This window comes from Triticum aestivum, chromosome 3A (assembly GCF_018294505.1).
Source record: "Triticum aestivum cultivar Chinese Spring chromosome 3A, IWGSC CS RefSeq v2.1, whole genome shotgun sequence".
NCBI lineage: Eukaryota > Viridiplantae > Streptophyta > Magnoliopsida > Poales > Poaceae > Triticum > Triticum aestivum.
Genome location: NC_057800.1, coordinates 328,070,993 through 328,092,052, shown reverse-complemented (window position 1 = coordinate 328,092,052; position 21,060 = coordinate 328,070,993). Strand labels below are relative to the sequence as shown.

General features: G+C 46.7%; 1 protein-coding gene across 4 annotated transcripts in view; it reads left to right on the top strand.

Annotated features, from left to right (window-relative positions):
- Window positions 1-2,345: 2,345 nt before the first annotated feature.
- LOC123061248 (RAB11-binding protein RELCH) overlaps window positions 2,346-21,060 on the top strand; it is a 37,906-nt gene continuing 19,191 nt past the window's right edge. For 2 of the 4 annotated variants that reach the window (XM_044484257.1, XM_044484254.1), the window contains exons 1-4: window positions 2,348-2,783; window positions 3,745-3,897; window positions 4,924-5,111; window positions 5,623-5,730. In XM_044484257.1, the coding sequence (XP_044340192.1) occupies window positions 2,561-2,783; window positions 3,745-3,897; window positions 4,924-5,111; window positions 5,623-5,730 (672 nt within the window). In that variant the 5' untranslated portion in view covers window positions 2,348-2,560. Of the gene's footprint in view, window positions 2,784-3,744; window positions 3,898-4,923; window positions 5,112-5,622; window positions 5,731-21,060 lie in introns of all 4 variants that reach the window. The other 2 variants (XM_044484256.1, XM_044484255.1) reach the window with 2 other exon arrangements.

Genomic DNA, 21,060 nt, shown 5'->3' with positions numbered 1-21,060 from the left:
CGCGGCCCCCCTTTCCCTCTCCCTCTCCTTCCTTTTCCCCTCTGGTAAGAAAGGAAGATGAGGGGGGGGGGGGGATCCTACTAGGAGTGGAGTCCTAGTAGGACTCCCCCCATGGCGTGCCCCTCCTGGCCGATCGCCTCCTCCTCCCCTCCTTTATATACGGGGGCAGGGGCACCCCATAGCACACAAATTGTTCTCTTAGCCGTGCGCGGTGCCCCCTCCATAGTTTACTCCTCGGGTCATAGCGTCGTAGTGCTTAGGCGAAGCCCTGCGCGGATCACGTCCCATCACCGTCACCACGCCGTCGTGCCGATGAAACTCTCCCTCAACCCTCTATTGGATAAAGAATTCGAGGGACGTCATCGAGCTGAACGTGTGCTGAACTCGGAGGTGTTGTACGTTTGGTACTTGATCGGTTGGATCGCGAGGACGTTCGACTACATCAAGCGCGTTAACCTACCGCTTCTGCTTTCGGTCTACGAGGGTACGTGGACACACTCTCCTCCTCTCGTTGCTATGTATATCCTAGATAGATCTTGCGTGATCGTAGGAATTTTTTTGAAATTGTATGTTATGTTCCCCAACAGTTTATCCAAGACGGTAGTTCGGAACATGAAACATGATCCCTATCAATTGATCTGGGTGAATAACACAAACTTCTGATTATTAGTGCATACTCAAATTTAAAAGTATAATAGGAAGAAATAACATTATTCATTGTCACTAATGATTTCACATCCTAAATAGATTTTATGCCATGCAACTTGACATCATCGGTCAAACATAGTACATGCTAAATACATCATTTATTACTTTTTAGGCATCTGGATAGTGGAGATTGCTCGAATATGTCAAACTATTGTTTTTATATTAGTGGACATTCTAAAAAATTTACAAGCTTACTAATAGGCATGACAAGAGTAATGCAAACTTTTTTGCAAAGAAATGCAGCAACATAATCTTTTCGTATTTCAAAGAAAGCTAGATTTCATCAGCTTGAAAGTGGACGGCGTTTCTAGATCGAAGCTGAACATGAAAGCTTTCATCGATATCGCTCTGCTCCAAGTCTTTTGTTCTACTCCGAGTTGTAGAAGGACGACTCGCTCTACTCCAAGTCCTAGACGAATCAGTTTTTCACATGAAAAATATTAAAATCAGAGGTGTTTTTGTAAGAACTAAAGGACCAAGGATCGGTGGTCAAGCAGGCTCATAGTTGTGCATAGGGGCGCGGCTGCACCGCCACTGCTGCAAGCTCTATATTTCCTTTTCTTCAAGACCAAATCTTTCCTTTCTTTGAATTCAATTCCATTTGCTTCCTAGTTACCTATCTACTGTTTGATTCTTTTCTTTTGCTTTCAGCAGCCGGATTCAATCTATTTCCTTCTTCAAGACCTGAAATCCCTCTTTCCTTTCTTGGATTCAATTTCATTTGCTTCCTTATTTGCCTATCCACTCTTTCCTTTTTTCTCTCTGTCACACAGACTTGAAATCCCTCTTTCCATCCTTATTTCCCCCTCTTTTCCTTACTTATCGGGACAACTTATTTCCTTCCTTATTGGTTCCCGAAACTGCTCCTTGATACCTAGGAAACTCGAAGACCTTCTTAAATTACGAAGTTTGGGTTGAAAGAAGCAATGTGGGACCATTTGAAACCTGAATGAACCTTCTCTTATACCATAGAGAGAGGTAACCTAGTTGGTAGCATCAAAAGTTGTAAGACATGAGGTTGTGCTTTATTTATTAGGTAAAGTTTTGATACGAAAACTGTTGGTACCTGGCAAAATACATCCAATATGTGTGATTGTAATATAATGGTTGGGATCTCGAGACAATTGAATGGGTGAGATACCAGTATGCATAGTCGTCGTGTGCTCCTAGGAGTATTTTAGAGCATATGCAGTTAAGCCACCTTGTCGTCTCAATAAATTACTCGCTCTGTTCCGAATTACTTGTCTTAGATTTGTCTAGGTAGGAGGTATTTAGCACTAAAATGAGTCTAGATACATCCGTATCTAGACAAATTCAAGACAAGTAATTCGGAACGGAGAGAGTACAAATTAATGACATGAATGCATGTGTCCTTTATACCAATTTTTCCTCTCTCCCATTTGCTTCGTGCTAGTAGGTAACTGAGTGCAAATATTATGTGATCGGTGATATGCTATATTCCCCACAAAAAATAATAATATGCTAATATTTATTAATTTAAAAATAGAATCAAATCTCCCTCCGTCTCGAATTGCCTGTCTAGACAGTCTATGAAGCAGTAGTTTCTAGTTTCCCATAGGAGCTGCGGCCGAAAAGTGCTGGCCAGCCTGCATCCCAGTCATCCGTTTTCTCGCCAGTCGATCCCCTTCGTCCATCCACTGGCGCTTCTTCCAATTCCCCTCTTCCTTCCAATCCCACCCGCCTCGAGTCGCCCGCTCGAGATCCGCCCCGCCGTACTGCGACATGCTGATGCTGGGCCGCCGCTCGTCTTCCGACTCTCCTCGTCCTGGCCGCGATTGAGTCAGGCAGACCAGCGCCGACAAACGAGCGGATCCGAGGGAGTCCGACGAGGATGGAGGCGGTGGGCGGCGCCGCGGAGGAGCGGTGGGCGTCGCTTTGCAACTGCGTGGTCAACTTCCTGCTGGAGGAGAAGTACCACCTCACGGCGCTCGAGCTGCTACAGGAGCTGCAGGAGGACGGCCGCCACGCGCAGGCGCTCCGCCTCCGCTCATTCTTCTCCGACCCCGCCTTCTTTCCCCCCGACCTGGTCGCTCGCGCCTCCTCCTCACCGCCGGGTACCACCATTTGCCCGTTCCTGTTCTGTCCGAGCTCCCGGTTCTTTTCCCCACCCGACGGAAGATCACGCAGTGTGTCTCTGACTCGCGTGCCTCCGCTGCTCGCTGGCTGGATCTCGCGGGTGTTTTGTAGTAATTGCGACCTTGCCTTCTCTGACAGGCCCCCCTTCTCTATGATCGGGTTTGAGATGAACTTACTTCCTTGTTCTTGCGCGGTGTTAAATTTATCCTGTAGCTCTGTTATGCAATGTACCTCCGCAATCAATTGGCATTCTTTGCAAGGAATATTATCTGCAGTGGCGTATTATATAGTAGTACCAATAAACTTTTTAGTGAAAAAGAAACTATAGAACAAAACATTCAGTACATTGGTAATTTTTTGAGATGGTGGAAGTAAAGTGCCCGCTTTCTCTCTCACCTGCATGCCTTGATACTGACATGTCACTTGTGTTGAACAACAACACATGTATTGGGTTAGATCTCGTTACACCCAGACGTTACTTCTGTATGTGTCACAATAAGGTCTGAGGAATGCGATGGATGAGTAAAGTGAAGTAGTTACTTGTCTAGACTCTTAGTGTATTATAATATTTCCTCTGATACCAAATGTTTGTCCCTTTAGAATCTGTGCCAGGAAAAACATTTTCACGTTTGACTACCAATATAGAACAATCACCAACACCGGCAGCATCATATTGGGATCCATCATAAAAATATACTTTTATCATATGTAGACAGTGTACTCACCTTTATGTGAAACAATGTATTTGTAGAAATTGATGGTCAAAATATCACCTTTGAGATTGTCTCAGTGTCTGAAAGGATTTACATTGGATTCAGAGGGAATCCAGTTTAATCCATTGGCTCATTTTTTGTGATACTTATCCAGGCACATATAATTGCAAGATACCAGCTGTATTAGCAGGTCTGTGTGATGAATCATGTCTGTTCTTTTTTACAGGTGCTGATCCACAGAGTTTGCTAGAAGAGAAAATTGCAGCAGAAGAAAAGTTGGCACTCACTGAGTATGATCTCCGACTAGCCAAGGAAGACCTTACTTGCTTGAAGCTTGAGTTGCAAAAGCAACAAGAATCATCTCCTGATAATACAATTGGTTCGTCTCTTTGGAAATGATAGATTTGCTTGCTATTGCTTTTGATGTTGTAGCATTTGTCGGTCTCCATGATGCCACATTGCATGTGTCGTCAGCTGGAGATATCTATGAATTTATATAAGAACGTGATAATGCTATAAAGAGATGAAAAAAATATCCTAGTGATGGCAGGTTATTCAAGATTCCAAGAAAGCACAAACATCTTTAATTCCTTGTTGGATGAAAACTATAGTTTAGATAAAACGAGAACAATTACATACAATGAAAATAAAAGGCAGATCTTAATATATGAAACTCATGCTTTTGAGTATTCAAGAAAAAAAAGGCAGATCCGCAAAACTTAATAAGCATTCCGCCTGGGCTGTACTGGAGGCGTCCGTAGGAGCTTTGATAATACAGATTTTGCTAAACTGTAATAATTGATTATGTGTTGTCTTTTTTCAATGTCCACACAACCTCGCTTGAGACCTGTTAATTTGATTAAACGAAAAATGCAACACTTTCTTCTTGAAGAGCAGGTAGGTGATCTGCTGGTGCCAGTGACTCTCGTTAGATTGTATTGGCATCATCTATTGCATTTTGGCTATTCCAAAGTGAGCCATTGTATTCGCTAGGAACTGTTGTAACATACATATAGAATAACAAAGGGAAAGTCCTAGTGATAGCGTGCATCAAACCCATATCTATTATGAGATATAAGACTAAAACATAGAACCAATTCTCACCTCTTGATGTGACATGGGCATTGGACCAGGACATATACCTGCTTTAAAGTGCAAGTTTGACTTTTGCTAGTAACCATGTGCTGGTAAATGTACACAGGCTTGCCCACTGGTTCTCCTGTCAAAATCCTTGCATGGTGTTCCACCAATTAGATAGCTTATATTCACTCATTTCATTTTCGTTTATTATTTGAACTCCACGAGAAGGTAGATTATTTCCGTGACATATAAGCTTTGGTGCTTTCACGTTTCACTTTGATGCTGTAGAGCAAACAATTTAACTTCTTTTGGACTATGTAAATAGTACTGCTGACAGGGCCTCTTTCAGATGCTTCTGCACATGAAGGATTCAACCAACAGGACCAACGAGATGTCAAAATTTCAGCATTAGGCCCTCTGAAAGATAATGAACGGAAAGATCTGAACTGTGCTGTAAAGGAATACCTGCTTTTGGCTGGGTATCGACTTGCAGCCATGACTTTCATTGAGGAGGTCTGCATTATCTGTGTCTCAGCGTTTATCTTCATGCTGTAACTTCCTCAGTTTTTAATTTGTGTTTTCAGTTATTTTTAAAATTCATGGAGAATGGTATTTAATGTTACACAACTACTTATGATCTATTTGTCATGGCAAGGTTGATGATGCTAAACTGTCATAATGCTTATTAGCTTGCTGTGAGAGAATGAGAGATTCTTCATTGCTATCCAAACAGGGAAAACAGAAAATTTTAAAGTATATATGAATGATGTCACTTATTGTTAGAAATCAACTAAAAGTGGAAACTGATGCAAATCCACTGGAGTTGCATTTGCATGCTGCCATTACATGTAGTCAATGCACTTTAGACGTGCATATTTCATTGGATTTCTTATAATATATTAATCTTAGAAGTTATCCATGCAAAGTAATTATTTACTTTCTCGTAGATGATCATATCCTTTTCCTATCTTCTTTACTTTGGAATGTAAAGTCTGTTTATGATTTGCTCAGTCATCATTTGCAGGTTCTTGATCAGGATCTTGATGTTTGGACTAACAGTTCAGCTTGTGTGCCTGATGCCCTTCGTCGTTATTACTACCAGTATCTTTCATCTACCACTGAGGCGGCTGAGGTAATCATGTATATCAAGTTGCTAAGTAACCCTATAAAATGTTGCTAATCTTGTACTATTAGCTGTGCAAGTGTGCATGTGTAATGCACGCGGCAACACCTGTCTATTTTCTCTGAAGGAAGTCATCATCAAGAAAGTTTGTTCCGAGATACAAATTTTCACATTAGTAATCTAAGGCAACACCTGTCAATTAGACCATCTCCACTCGTCCCCCAACAGGCCCCCCAAGCCCCTTTTCTATCGCCGGTGTGAAAAAATCAGCCCAGTTGCGCCCCCAGAAGCCCATTTTTGCCAGTTAGGGCCGAATTTGGCGCCGGCGGACCTAGGCCGAACCCGGCGCGCTGGCGGGCACCCGGGGGAAATGGTTTTGGCGCGAAATCATGTGGACCCGCCGAGTCAGCGACAGGGCGCCTTCATCGTCCTCATTGCTTCCGTTTCCCGCGGGAATCAATGCGAAGGCTGCCGCCGGTCAGCCTTCCATTGATTCCTCATGGACGGCATGGTGAAGGCGCATCGACGCGTGTCCCGCCCCCTCCCGCCACGCGTACACACGGTTGCCGCCCGCCCGCCGCTCGCCCGCCGCTATAAAAGCCGTCCCTTCCTTGCCGGAGCACGCGCGGCAGGAGCTGAGGTACGCCCCCGACAGCCACATGCTGTGGACGGCGTACTTTGACCGCCGCCACGCCGACCAGCTGTCTGCCACGAACGGCGACGAACCGCGCGGGCGCCTCAACTCCAAGGGGCGGCGCCAATGATGAGGCGTCCCCGGGCGGACCCTCGAAGCCGTCCTCGAGTACATCGAGGGTGGCAACTCGCTGCGGCTGGAGTACCCGACGCCTCTCTCCTCTCGCCGCCACGGCAGCTCCTGGACGCCGAGGCGAATGGAGACGTCGTCGTCGTCCTCGTCGGCCTCCCGCTCCTTCGGGTCACCGGCGCTCCTCCCCGTCAAGTCGGAGCCGCGGGAGACGCCGCTCAGGCGGCGCACCCGAGGTGGCGCCCTCATCATCAACGAGGGCGGCCGTGGCCCTTCTCCCTCCTCCCGCCTCGTCAAGCCGAAGGCCGAGCCGGCGCTCCTTCCCGTGAAGGAGTACGAGGCCATGGCCGCCGACGAGGAGACCGGCCTCCCATGGGCGCGGGACGACTATGTCCGGCAGGAGATGGAGCGCCAGCGCCGCACCCTCGAGGATATCGTCGCGCCCTCAAGGAGATCATCGCCTGGCGCTGCGGCCGCGAGGAGGGCGTCGTCGTCATCCACAACGACAGCGACGACGAGACGCCCGAGCCGTCCAACCCCATCCGCCACGACGACCCAGGGCAGAGGTGCAACAAGGACGGCGGCGATGACGACGGCGGTGACTACACCAACTTCTACAGGCTCCTTGGCATGTAGAAGGCTCGGGCGGCGGCGGGCGGCATAGTTTTTTTATGTTTTATTATGTCTTCTTTAAGTATGTACAAATATGAATGAAAACCATCGAATATTAGCCGAATTCGTGTCTTCTTCGTCTAATTTTAGCTGAATTTTAGTTCAAATAACGGCGTCTAGGGGCCGACCTGGGGCCGTGATTGGGAACCCGCCCCACGCCGATTTTATCGCCGGTTGGCCCCCAGGCGGCGCTATTTCAAGCCCCTAGGGGGCCGAACGGCTGGAGATGCTCTTAGCCCTATACCGCTCACTTTACGGCAATAATGTATGAAACTAGAGAAAATAAAGACTAATTAAAGTTGTATACCAAATCCAACTATACTTTTTAGGAATTTTAGATTTGTAGTTGTATAACTAGTACAATACAACTCTAATGTTATACCATTTTGCATCTAGCTGTGCATTTATGTGGGATTTTTGGCGAGTTATGTTCTAAATACAAATTATAAACTTTCATAAGCAGCTTAATTAAGTAGAAAAACCATAAAAGAATAAAATGATACTCTTTTAAGTACAGATAAATAAATAGAATCGTGTATTCACAAGTGATGGCGACACTGATGATTATCCAAAAGGGCATCCTGGTGCATGTAGCTCCCACTTGCGCAGGGTCGAGGGAAGGGTCCGACCACTTTGGGTCTTTTGTACGTAGCCTTTCCCTGCATTTCTGCAAGAGGCTGTTTCCAGGACTCGAACCCATGACCTCATGGTCACAAGGCAACAGCTTTAGCGTTGCGCCAAGGGTCAACTTTGAATCTTTATCTTTTTATTTTCATGATGGATGAGGTCACAAGGGATATACGGGATATACAAGGAGATATTCCATGGTGTATGCTCTTTGCAGATGATGAAGTGCTTGTTGGCGATAGTCAGACGAGGGTTAATAGAAAGTTAGAGCCGTGGAGACAGACTTTGGAATCGAAAGGTTTTAAGCTCAGTAAAACTAAGGCCTCCTTTGGTTTGTAGGATTTTTGTAGGAATTCTATAGGATAGGATTTGCAAAGGAAAAATTCCTTTAAAGCCCTTTGGTTTGTAGGAATGGATTCCTATTCCTATGTAGGATAGGAATCAATCCTTCACGTTTTGGAGGAAAAAAACATTAGCCTAGACTCAATGGAAAAAATCCTATCCTATGCACCAAATGACATCTCTTTCTCTATAGGAATTGACATGCATGTCATCTCACTTCCTATGATTTTCCTATTCCTATAAAATTCCTATCCTATGAACCAAAGAAGGCCTAAGACTGGGTACATGAGGTGTGTTTTCAGTACTACTAGGCACGAGGAGGAGGTTAGAGCATTTCTAGCAGATCCCGCAACCCGTTGTCCCATATAAATTGTTTATGATATCCCTAGGACGCCGGGCGCGCAGTCAGAACAGATCCGCCATATTGATACTGCAAATTTAAACATACTAGTTCGCGCTAAAACATCTCGCCGGAGTTCATCACACGCATATCATAGCATAGGGGAGTTCATCACACGCATAGCATAGGGGAGTTTTTAATAATACAAACCGAAATGAAAACACTATCATAGATCTACTCATTGTCGGAGTCGCTGTCGTCGCCGTAGTCGTTGTCACCGCCGTCGCGGGGCGGGGGCTCGTTGCTGTGGAGGGTGTTGTAGATGAACATGCTGGAGAGGGTCGCCGCGAGCTGGTACTCCTCCAGGAGCGCCGGCAGGTGCGAGCCGCAGCTGCATCTTCAGTTGCGACAGCCTGCTTCGCCTCAAACCACGCGGTCTCTGCCACCCTACGGCGCTGGAGGGCTGGATCGAAGAGGTTGCCGAAGCACCGGAAGCTCGCCCACGCCTGCGAGCAGGCGCTTCGGGACTTCGCACTGCGGGTGCGCGCCGGCTCCCTCTGCCTGCCCGACACGGGAGGGTGGAGGGAGGGTGGAGGCCGGAGCCGCCGGCCTCGTCGTCGTTGCGGCGCTTGCGGCTTCGGCCGCCATGGCCCCCGAACCCCCCGCGGCACCCGAAGCCGCCGCGGTCGCCAAACCCGCTGCCGCCGCCATGCCCCGCACCGACGGACGCCATCGCCACCAAGATCTTGTGGAAAACTAGCCGCAAAACGCTGCCGGAACGGGCTTGATTTCTCGCCGGAGTAGATGATATGCGGCGGAGGGGTAGAGGAAATGGTGGATGGATACCCTAAATCGCCCGGACGCCGACTTATATACCGGATTGGAGGGCGGTTTACGGGCCTCCCGTATAGTTTTTACTGGCCGGGCCTTTTTTGGGGGATCTGCTCGGGCCGATTTTTTGGGCCATCTCGTATAACGGCCCGAAAAGCGTAGTTCGCCGCGCTTTTATGGGATCTGCTAGAGATGCTCTTAGCCTTGATGGGCAGAAGGTACCTCAGAAGGACAACTTTTGATATTTGGGGTCAATGTTGTAGAAGGATGGTGAAAGTCGTGAGAGGAGTCGGGGTAGAGCGACAATCACCTTGTGCTGATGTCGCGAGGGGAGTCGTTGAGAGTGACCAGCGCAGCCTGCGGAAGACGCTGGGAGGGGATGGCGTCACAGGCGGACGAGCACCAAGCACCGAAAGACGACGCATGTGTGAGACAGGATCAGTGTAGGGAACACCGTCAAGAGTTAGCGTGCAGCAAGAAAGATGCATACCCGATGAAAGCATTGTTTTTTTAATTGATCTTGGTCACGTCGTCAACCGCCGGGCATGTTGGCGGAAGGCACGAGCGTGTTGGAGAAGGTAGGAGGGTCTGGCGGAAGGCAGCAACACCCGGGTGGAAGATAGAGCCGAGCAGCTGAGTGTATGAGGGAGACCTATAGGCGGGCGTGCTCCAGTGGGCAACTAGCTTGGTGTAACACCCACGATGTGGCTATATCTCCCACGTGTCGAGGCACGACTTAGAGGCATAACCGCATGGTGGTTTATTCGCAAGAGGGGTAATCTTCACACAATCCCATGTACTGAGGCTAACAATCGCCACTTCACACAAATAACAAGTTAAATATACAAACCCTGCAATCAAATAGATTGTCCCAAGGGCGCCATATTCTAGGAGCCCAAGTTATGCTATTGAAAATTCATTCCTCTAGCAGTTCCGGTTTGAGCATTCCGTTCCCTTTTTCAAACTCCACTTCTTTTCATATAGCAATCCCTGATCAAAGAGAGAACAATATCCATTTCAAAACATTTCTAACAGATTCCTTAGTTCGGACCGACCATCCAGAGTACAATCAAGGTCCAACTACGGAACCAAAATAAAGGAAGACAACCCCAAATGTAGATCCCCGATCGTCCCAACTGGCTCCACTACTGATCATCCGGAAAAGACACAAAAACCACGACTAAAATCTTCATCGAGCTCCCACTTGAGCTGGGTTGCGTCACCTGCACTGGTATCATCGGCACCTGCAACTGTTTGGAAATATCCGTGAGTCACGAGGACTCAGCAACCCACGAGATCAAGACTATTTAAGCTTATGGGTAGGAAAATGTAGTAAGGTGGAGTTGCAGCAAGCGCTAAGCATATATGGTGGCTAACATACGCAAATAAGAGCGAGAAGAGAAGCAACGTAACGGTCGAGAAGTTAGAAGTGATCAAGAAGTGATCCTGATACTACTTACGCACAACCATAACACAAGAACCATGTTCACTTCTCGGACTCCGCCAAAAAGAGACCATCACGGCTACACACGCGGTTGATGCATTTTAATTAAGTCAGATCACAAGCTCTCACGGTCAACGAAGGATATTCCTTCTCCCGGGAAGACCCGTCGGAATCCCGGTTACAAGACATTTCGACAATGCTAAAACAAGACCAGCAAGACCGCCCAATGTGCTGACAATCCCGATAGGAGCTGCACATATCTCGTTCTCAGGGCAACACCGGATGAGCACTCCGTACAACTAAAACCAGCCCTCAAGTTTCCCCGAGGTGGCGCTGCGAAGGACTCTAGTTCGGACAAACACTTAGAGAAGCACTGGCCCGGGGGGTTAAAATAAAGATGACCCTCGGGAGCGCGACTCCCAAGGGAAAAGTATAGGTGATGGTGAGGCAAATGGTAAAACCAAGGTTGGGCCTTGTTGGCGGAGTTTTATTCAAAGTGAACTTCAAGGGGTTCTCATAACACCCAACCGCGTAAGGAATGCAAAATCAAGGAATATAAGTATGACGGAAACTAAGGCGGCAAGAGTGGAACAAAACACCAGTCATAAGGCCGAGCCTTCCACCCTTTACCAAGTATATATATGCATTAATTAAACGATATTTGTAATTTCCCAACGTTCTCACCTTGTCGATAGATCCGAACGAGTTCGATCGGCTCCAGCGCTCCATCTTCCGCCCGCTTTTCATTTTTCGCAAAAAATTGAGCAGCGGTGGGATTCGATCCTTGCACCTGCTGCGCGCATTCTGCTACCAATAACCAGCCCAGCTAACTCTTTCATGTGGTTAAAAATATGTTACACTCGCTTTTATCGTATTACTACTCCTTTGCATCTACAACCAAAAAACTAGAAAATAAATTTGATGTGTGTGGGGGGTGCCTTTGGACGCAGACCTCTGAGTCTCTCGTAACTAAGCTCCGGCCCATTAACCTGCTCACTTAATTTTTTTTTGTTGTCTTACCCTCTAATTTTATGCTTTTAAATAGCCTGTTGGTTACAGTAGGCAGTTGTATATATAGTATTAAAAGTGCTATTGTCTCTCTTCATTGTGGTAGTATGTCTCGTTGTCTTGCTCCCATTTCTACCTTGTCCGAGAAATATAAATAATGGGCTGGAAAATTAAGAGGATTAAAATGGGAGCACACAATCCTTGCTTCCATTATGGTAGCATGTTTCTCTCCATTTAAAGACCAGAGCACACAACCAATACATGTCATCGGGCTCCTGAACTTGATAACTTAGGTACAGAAACCACGATAACTTTGCCCTCATGGATAAAAGTTGTTGAAAACCTATCACCGATAACTTCTTTGTAAATAGCATGATAATATACACTCCCGGACTTGATAACTTAGGAATAAACACCACGATAACTTTCACCCGTGAAAATAACTTGTTGAAAACATACTCCGATAACATCTGTGTAAATACATGGTAATATAGGCTCCCGAACCTGATAACTTAGGTACAAACACCATGATAATTTTGACCCAGGAAAAAAGTTGTTGAAAAAACACTCTGATAACTTTTTTGTGTGTAAATAGCATGATAATATCGGCTACCGGTCCTGATAATTTGGGTACAAACACCACGATAACTTTGATCCCATGAAAAAAATTGTTGAAAACATACAACCGATAACTTCTTTGTGAATAGCATGATAATATACACTCTCGGAATTGATAATTAAGGTATAAACACTATGATAACTTTGACCCGTAGAAAAAAAGTTATTGAAAACATACTTCGGTAACATCTGTGTAAGTAACATGGTAATATAGAAGTGATTTCGAGGGTATGGTCATCTTGCCTGCAAAGTTCTCAGAGTTGTCGAAAGCTTGATCCTCGATAGCGTACTCAACAGGTTCCTCATTTCACGAACTCATCTCCCGGCTCTACCCAAGGCAAGAACATAAGCAATGGAACAAACAATCAATCACGGTGCAATGCACAAACAACATGATGCAAGACATGGCATGATATGCAGGATATGACGTGCAATGCATATGCGAACTCAGGAAGGGAATGAATAATCAAGGCATCAACTTGGCAAACCAAGTAGGCCGCTGGAAAGATGAGGTGATTTCGATCGAAATCGATATGAGGATCACCAGAAACGGATGCACGGTTTGCAAATGGCAAGCAAAACAAGAATAACGCAAATCTGCGATTAACAACACGATGACACTTAGAATGCAACAAGAAACTAAGCTACTGCACTCCAACATAGTAACAAAGCATATGGTAGTGATGTACAAAAGATGCTTGACAAAACATGAACACTGAGCTACGGCTAAAACACACTAAAACAGGTTCAAACAAGCATGGCAAAAGTGCAAAAGATATCAGCTTCACAGACTTAGTGAAATACTAACATGTCAAAAACAACATCAGGAAGCACTGTTTAGAGCTAGCAAACAACATGCTATAGGAATATATCATAGCAAACAAAGGCATGGCATGATTATACTAAAAGCATAGAACAAAAGTCCCTTACTGAACATGAGCCAAAAAGGCACAGAAGATATGATGACACCCATGTAAACATAGCAAGTTTTATTAACAGTTTCAGACTTAGAAGAAAAACAAGCATGACATAAACAGATTTATGATAGCTACTTTGCAAGCTCATGCCACTCACCACAAAGCATTACATGACAACATAAGCATACCAATAACAAGAAGACATGTTCATGAAGCTAAACATGGCAAGAGCAAGTTCCTAGGGTACATGCATCACTAGCAACAACCATGGCAAAATTGATTAACATGTTAACAATCTGTCAGGAACATTTTATAGCAAAAGTAGAGCAAAAAAAGACATGCTAGGGCACTCCATAATTGCAAACAGGGGCATGAATGGATAGAGCATAACCACATGTTCAAAACATCCTTAGTGAAGTATCCCAAAATAAGCATGGATCTCAATGTAGCATCAAGTTTACATGACATCAAAATAACAGCAGGAAAAAGACAACAAAATCCTAAGTCCCTGAAAACAGCAACATCATGGAGCCCAGTTTGCATGCTTGTGCTAGTCACCGCATAGCTCACAAAAATACATGACTTGCACCCATGTAAAGATGGCATGATGTAGTTCAAAACACATGTAGACCTTATGCTCATGTGATGCACACATCAAAAGCAACAAAAATGACAAATCACCATGTTCTGATAAGCACCAGCAGTTAACATTTTATAGCACTCTTGCAACAATGAAAAATGCATCATAATGGACAGTAACATGCATGGAAATGCTGCTAACATGAAGAGCTCAACGAGACGAACATTTTGACATATCATATGCATGATTCGGAGCATCGAGCAACAAGATGTGGCATGATGAAGTAGGCATGAAAATGTCACAGATTCGGGACTTCGAGAAAATTTGGACCTCCGAAAGTCAACGGGACGAGGTGGATTCGGGACGGAGCGAATCGGGACGGGGCGCCGTGTTTGGTTTGTCGACGTGGTGGATCTGGTCCATCTTCCATGGATCCGGCCGGCGAGGGTTCCGACGACTCCAGCGAGGGCGCGGAAGCCGAGGTGGTCTCGGGGACGGGCGAGGTCGACGGCGACGGAGGAGAAGACGCAGCGGCCGGCGGGGTCAGGCACGGGACGGCGGGGCTCTCGACGACGACGAGGCTCCATGGCGGCGACGAGGCGGAGATGGTCTGCGGCGGGGTCGCCGGAGCATGCGGGTGGAGGAACGGCGCGGTCGGATGCGGTGTAGGGGACGGCGGCGGAGGCGAAGCCGGTGGCGGGGCGGCGCGCGGTGACGAACGGGCGGCGGAGGATGCGCGTGGGCGGCGGCGCAGCGGATTCCTGTAACGCCCATGATGCGGTTATATCTCCCACGTGTCGGAGCACGACTTAGAGGCATAACTGCATTGTAGGCATGTCGCAAGAGGGGTAATCTGTACACATCCCATATACTGAATAAGTAAGAGGTACAGAGTTGGCTTACAATCACCACTTCACGCAATACATGAATATAACATTACATCATCCAGATACAATCAAGGTCCGACTACAGAACCAAAATAAAAGAAGACTACCCCTGATGCTATAGATCCTCGACCGTCCCAACTGGGCTCCACTACTGATCAACTGGAAAACGAAACAACACAAAGAACGAGGTCTTCATCGAGCTCCTCCTTGAGCTCGGTTGCGTCACCTGCACGATATCATCGGCACTTGCAAACTGGTTTTGGAAGTATCTGTGAGTCACGGGGACTCAGCAATCTCACACCCTCGCGATCAAGACTATTTAAGTTTATGGGTAGGGAAAAGATATGAGGTGGAGTTGCAGCAAGCACTAGCATATATGGTGGCTAACTTACGAAAAGAGAGCGAGAAGAGAAGGCAAGGCACGCTCGTGAACTAGAAGTGATCAAGAAGTGATCCTGAAACTACTTACGTTCAAACATAACTCCAAAACACCGTGTTCACTTCCCGGACTTCGCCGGAAAGAGACTATCACGGCTACACACGCGGTTGATGCATTTTAATTAAGATAAGTTTCAGGTTTTCTACAACCGGACATTAACAAATTCCCATCTGCCCATAACCGCGGGCACGGCTTTCAAAAGTTCAAATCCCTGCAGGGGTGTCCCACTTAGACCATCACAAGCTCTCACGGTCAACGAAGGATATTCCTTCTCCCAGGAAGACCCGATCAGACTCGGAATCCCGGTTACAAGACATTTCGACAATGGTAAAACAAGACCAGCAAAGCCACCCAGATGTGCCGACAAATCCCGATAGGAGCTGCACATATCTCGTTCTCAGGGCACACCGGATGAGCCAGACGTCGGGTTGGCATAGACCCTGGTTGCCCAGGGGGCGCCGGACATCGCTCAGGTTGGACCAACACTTAGAGAAGCACTGGCCGGGGGGGGGGTTAAAATAAAGATGACCCTGAGTCTGCAGAACCCAAGGGAAAAAAGGCTAGGTGGCAAATGGTAAAACCAAGTTGGGCCTTGCTGGAGGAGTTTTATTCAAGGCGAACTGTCAAGGGGTTCCCATTATAACCCAACCGCGTAAGGAACGCAAAATCAAGGAACATAACACCGGTATGACGGAAACTAGGGCGGTAAGAGTGGAACAAAACACCAGGCATAAGGCCGAGCCTTCCACCCTTTACCAAGTATATAGATGCATTAATTAAATAAGAGATATTGTGATATCCCAACAAATACATGTTCCAACATGGAACAAACTCCAATCTTCACCTGCAACTAACAACGCTATAAGAGGGGCTGAGCAAAGCGGTAACATAGCCAAACAACGGTTTGCTAGGACAAGGTGGGTTAGAGGCTTGACATGGCAATATGGGAGGCATGATAAAGCATGTGGTAGGTATCGCGGCAAAGGCAAAGCAAAAGAGCGAGCAACTACCAAGCAAAGATAGAAGTGATTTCGAGGGTATGGTCATCTTGCCTGAGATCCCGCAAGGAAGAAGAACGAGTCCATGAAGAAGACAAACGGTCGTAGTCGAACGGATCCTCACAAACGCAACGTTATCGGAACCAACCCGAAGAAGCAACACCGGAAAGAAGCAAACAACAAAGTAAACAACCAACACATAAACATGGCATGATGCACAACCAAGTATGATGCATGTCCGGTTTAAATATGCAAGGCATGGCAAAGGGCACAAACAAAACTACAAGTTAAGTGGAGCTCAATATGCAACGAGTTGCATATTGACGGAACACCACATTCAAGTTATTTAGTTCGATCTCGTTTATGTACCCAACAATATTAAATGTTGTTAAACATGGCAAGAGGTGAAACATGAGTAGAAAACATCGTTAGGCATTTTAAATGAGGCCGGAAACAACAACAATAACAATTCCGGAAAATCCTTATATGCATTTAGCAAATTAAAGCAAACAACAATCTAACCATTTTAAATGTTGTTATCATGATGCGGATGACGTTGCAAGTTTTATGCAATTTTTTATTAAAAGTTGACAAGAGCATTAAGAAGCATTTGTCACCGTGGTGGAAAGAAAAAGGGGCCACGGCAACGAATCCGAAATGATGCCATGGCAACATAACGGTTCCGGTAGCTCATGGAAATACCGGTGCAAAAGGAAAAGTGACGGGAGCATGCAAAAGATGGTGGGTTGATCCCGGATTCCGGGTTCCCACGGATGGACGGCATGGCAACGAGGAGGACCGAGCAAGTGACAACTCGGACACGGTGCAAACATAGGGTGCAACTCATACATCGCAAGCATTCATCCACGGGCGTCGTCTCGATGGTTATACCTTCGAGGCGTGCGTTATCGGAGGGGTTCAAGTTCGATGCGGTGTAGGGGAAGTAGACGTTCTCGGGACGTTCGGTAGTGGAAGTAGGGGTACATGATGACGGTAGAGGTACTCGTGATCTTGGCGGTGGTAGTCGTTCACGTTCTTAGTTGCACAATTTTCCGTAGATGTTCGGGATCACGGCGAGGGACTTGACGTCCACGGAGGCTTCGAGGGTCGACGGTAGTTGTTTCGAAGATGTTCGAGCCATCGGTAGCGGGACACGTTTTGAAGGGGAAGTAGAGGTTCATGTTTCGTAGTCGTTTGGGGTAGCCGATAGTTGTACACAGTCGTTGTTGGACTTGACGGATCCGATGCCTCCGGACGTAGTGGTACATGTTCGTTTTTCGGAGAGGTACATGGCGTTCTTCGGTCATAGGTACTTGACGTTTTGCTACCCGGGTCTTCGGCGACGGTCGTTGTACACATGACGTTGGGGTACTTGTCGGTCCGGTCTTGACGGAGTAGATGTACACGTTGTCGGGGCTTGTCGCATCACCGGGTGTAGTCGTACACGTTCGGAGCGGAACTTGGCGTGTTTGTGTACTTGGCAGTCTTTGACTTCACGAAGATGCAACAGAACGACGACGGTAAATGCAGTGAGACCCCGGGTCTACCGAGGCTTGGGATGAACCAAATGAAGCAGCGCCACGTCTAGGTCTTGGCGGTCAACGGAGAGGGCCGGTCATGCCTCGGTCTTGCGGGCAGCGAGGGAAGGAGCAGGGGCTCGCTGGGACTTGGCGCAGGCTGCATCCCGCAATGAAGCAGAGAGGAGACGAACGGCGCTGCGGGGTCGAAGCAAAGGACGTAGTCAACGCAGCCGGGACGAGCAGTGAGGTAGAAGAAGCAGAACTCCGGCGACGAGGTGCAGCAGCGGAGCTTTGAGCTCGGCCAGAGGAGGCTAGGCGGAGGCGCGGCGGCGGCTTGAAGGTCGAGGTCGCCGGCGGGGGCCTGGTGGAGCTCGGCGGCGACGTCGCAGGCCGGCGCGGCAGAGGCATGAGAGGGCGGCGTCGGGCGTGCAGGTGGCTGTGGCCGGACGGCATCGCCATGGGAACGGAGGAGGCGCGAGCGAGGAGACAAGGACGGCGCTCCTGCTCGGGGTCCTGGGCGCGCGAGGCTGCAGCAGAGGATGGAGGAAGAGCGATGGCTGCGCGGGGGAGAAAGAAGGGCTCGAAGGAAGGGGAGGGGATCGAGAGGGAGAAAAAGGTCACGGACGAGAGGAGGGGTCGAGCACGGTGCCTCCTCTCCTGGCGGCGCGAGGGAGGGATCGAGAGGGAGAGGAGATGGGCTCTCTCCCTGCGCTAGGGTTAGCTGTAGGTGGGCTGAGGCTGCTGACAGGTTAGGTGGGCCTTAGGGCAATTGGGCCGCTTGGCTGGGATGGGCTCTCTCTCTCTCCCTCTAACTCTTCTCATTAACAGAAGAAAGAAAAGAAAGAGAGGAAAGAAAAAAAGGAGAGAAGAAAATGGAAGAACAAAGAATCTGGGCACAGGGATTATTTTCACGGACTCGTAAAAGTGTGCACGGTCCACGAAAAATAGGAGAGGCAAGATTGGAAGATGTCATTCAAACTCATTTGAATTTAGTTCAAATGGGTTTGAACTAGGGCTTGGTTATAGAAGTGTCCAAAAATGTAGAGAAATTAGGTGGAGCTCCAGAAAATGACGAAAGGACATGTGGCAAAGTTAGAGGCCAATAGTTGAAATAACAAAAGGCATTGGGATTTTTGCAAGTGTGTTATGGTGAATTTCAAATTAAAGAAAATATTGAATATAGCTCCCTACTATCGGGAGGATATGTTTTAAAGAGAAACCACCATGTGAATTCCCTCGATTTAAATAGATCGAAAGATCTATGCAATTTATTTAGTTGAGTAGAGATGCAAAGATTGATGACATGATGGCATGATGACATGATGCAATGATGAATGCAACAAACCAACAACTCACAAGACGAAACCTGGAAAACATGGAAGGCGTCTGAAGCTCCGGTAATAGAGGCAAAGGTGTCCCGTCTTTCGATGAGATGGTGGATTTCGCTTTGGTGGAAGTCGACTTTGACGATCCGACTACGAACGTGCGAGGACGTCGCGCCTTAGCAATCGCTAAACCAACTCCGAGAGGTTATTGTCCACGCCGGAGCACGATCAACCTGACCACGAGGGTCTGTTTCCTGCGAGCAAACGAAGAACAAGCAAGAAACTAAGATTGCAATCTGGATATTGCGAATATAAGATGAAAGCTTTATTGATCAAGGTGGGGTTCTGTGACGCCTTTGTCTGGTCGTTGAACACAAACGAAGTACGCGAAGTTGCAGCTATGGCGAACTTTTAATCTAAACAAAACCCAAAGTCTAAACGATGCCCTAAGGGCTGTATATATGGAGGAAGAGGGGGGAATTTCGTGGCCCTTGGTGGAGGGGTCCGAAATCAACCCTATCCCTTGTTTCCCCACACATACGGACTCTAAAAATAGCCTATACTTATGTATTTCGAAATTACATGGGCCTGGCCCAATAATAAGGTGACGCAGCACCTAAAATAGCCTCGGGACGAAATTTATGAAGTGGCATCTTGTATATTTCGTCCAAGGCTTCATGCACCCATTATGGTGGCTTCAAAGTCCTGAAATCATCACTTGTAACTCCGTTCTTGTTCCCCTTGCGCATGCCATCATCTCCATGCTTGTTCTTGCTGATAAGGACATGACTACCTTGGATATGACCAAAAATATTGCATATATGCATATTTGTAAGGTGATTTCTAGTGCAAACTATTCAATAATCTATTTATGTTATCCAGAACAAAAATACTTCACACACTTTTGTGTTTTGTCTAATTGCAGGTGTATGGGACATTTGTACAATCCACATATGAAGATAAGGAAGAAAGAGATGTTTATTTGCTGTCCAAAAAGTTCTCTCACGTCACTTTTGGCCCAAGAGAAGATAGAGTCCAAGTCTCTCACGTTCTGGATTCAGATTCGGACTGCACAGACACACCTGACTCAAAACGCACACAAGTTTTTCATACGGACTCCGAATTGGGTGATTCTTTTTTTGTTGGAAACTAGATTTCGTGCACTTTCCAACCCAATTGGAATCACCTTCAAATTCGTCCGGAGCGTTGAGTTGTGGACGAAACAATCTGATGCTGTAGCAGAATCCGAGTCAAACTACAAGTCCAAAGGTGTTACATCACCTCCACTTGGGCCCATTGGCCTTGTACGACCTAGATTTAGTTTTAGGCTGCCTTGGGACGTCCTCCCACCTCCTTGGCCGCCACCCCTTGCTCCTATATAAGTAGATCCATCTAGTAGCTTTTCCTTGGAATTTGTTATACATTCTGATCATGAATCTTTGAAACATATTAAAAGTCAAGCTAAACTGAATCGTAGACATGCTAAATGGGTTGAATTCATTGAGACTTTCCCTTATGTCATTAAACACAAGAAGGGAAAAGAAAATGTTATTGCTGATGCATTGTCTCGTCGCTATACTATGCTTTCACAACTTGACTTCAAAATATTTGGTTTAGAGACCATCAAAGATCAATATGTGCATGATGCTGATTTTAAAGATGTAATGCATAATTGTAAAGAAGGAAGAATGTGGAACAAGTTTGTTGTTAACGATGGATTTGTGTTTCGTGCTAACAAGCTATGCATTCCAGCTAGCTCCGTTCGTCTTTTGTTGTTGCAGGAGGCGCATGGAGGAGGATTAATGGGACACTTTGGCGTGAAGAAGATGGAGGACGTACTTGCTACACATTTCTTTTGGCCAAAGATGAGACGGGATGTTGAGCGTTTTATTGCTCGCTGCACTACATGTCAAAAAGCTAAGTCACGACTCAATCCTCATGGTTTATATATGCCTTTGCCTGTACCTAGTGTTCCTTGGGAGGTTATATCTATGGACTTTGTTTTAGGTTTACCTCGAACAAAGAAGG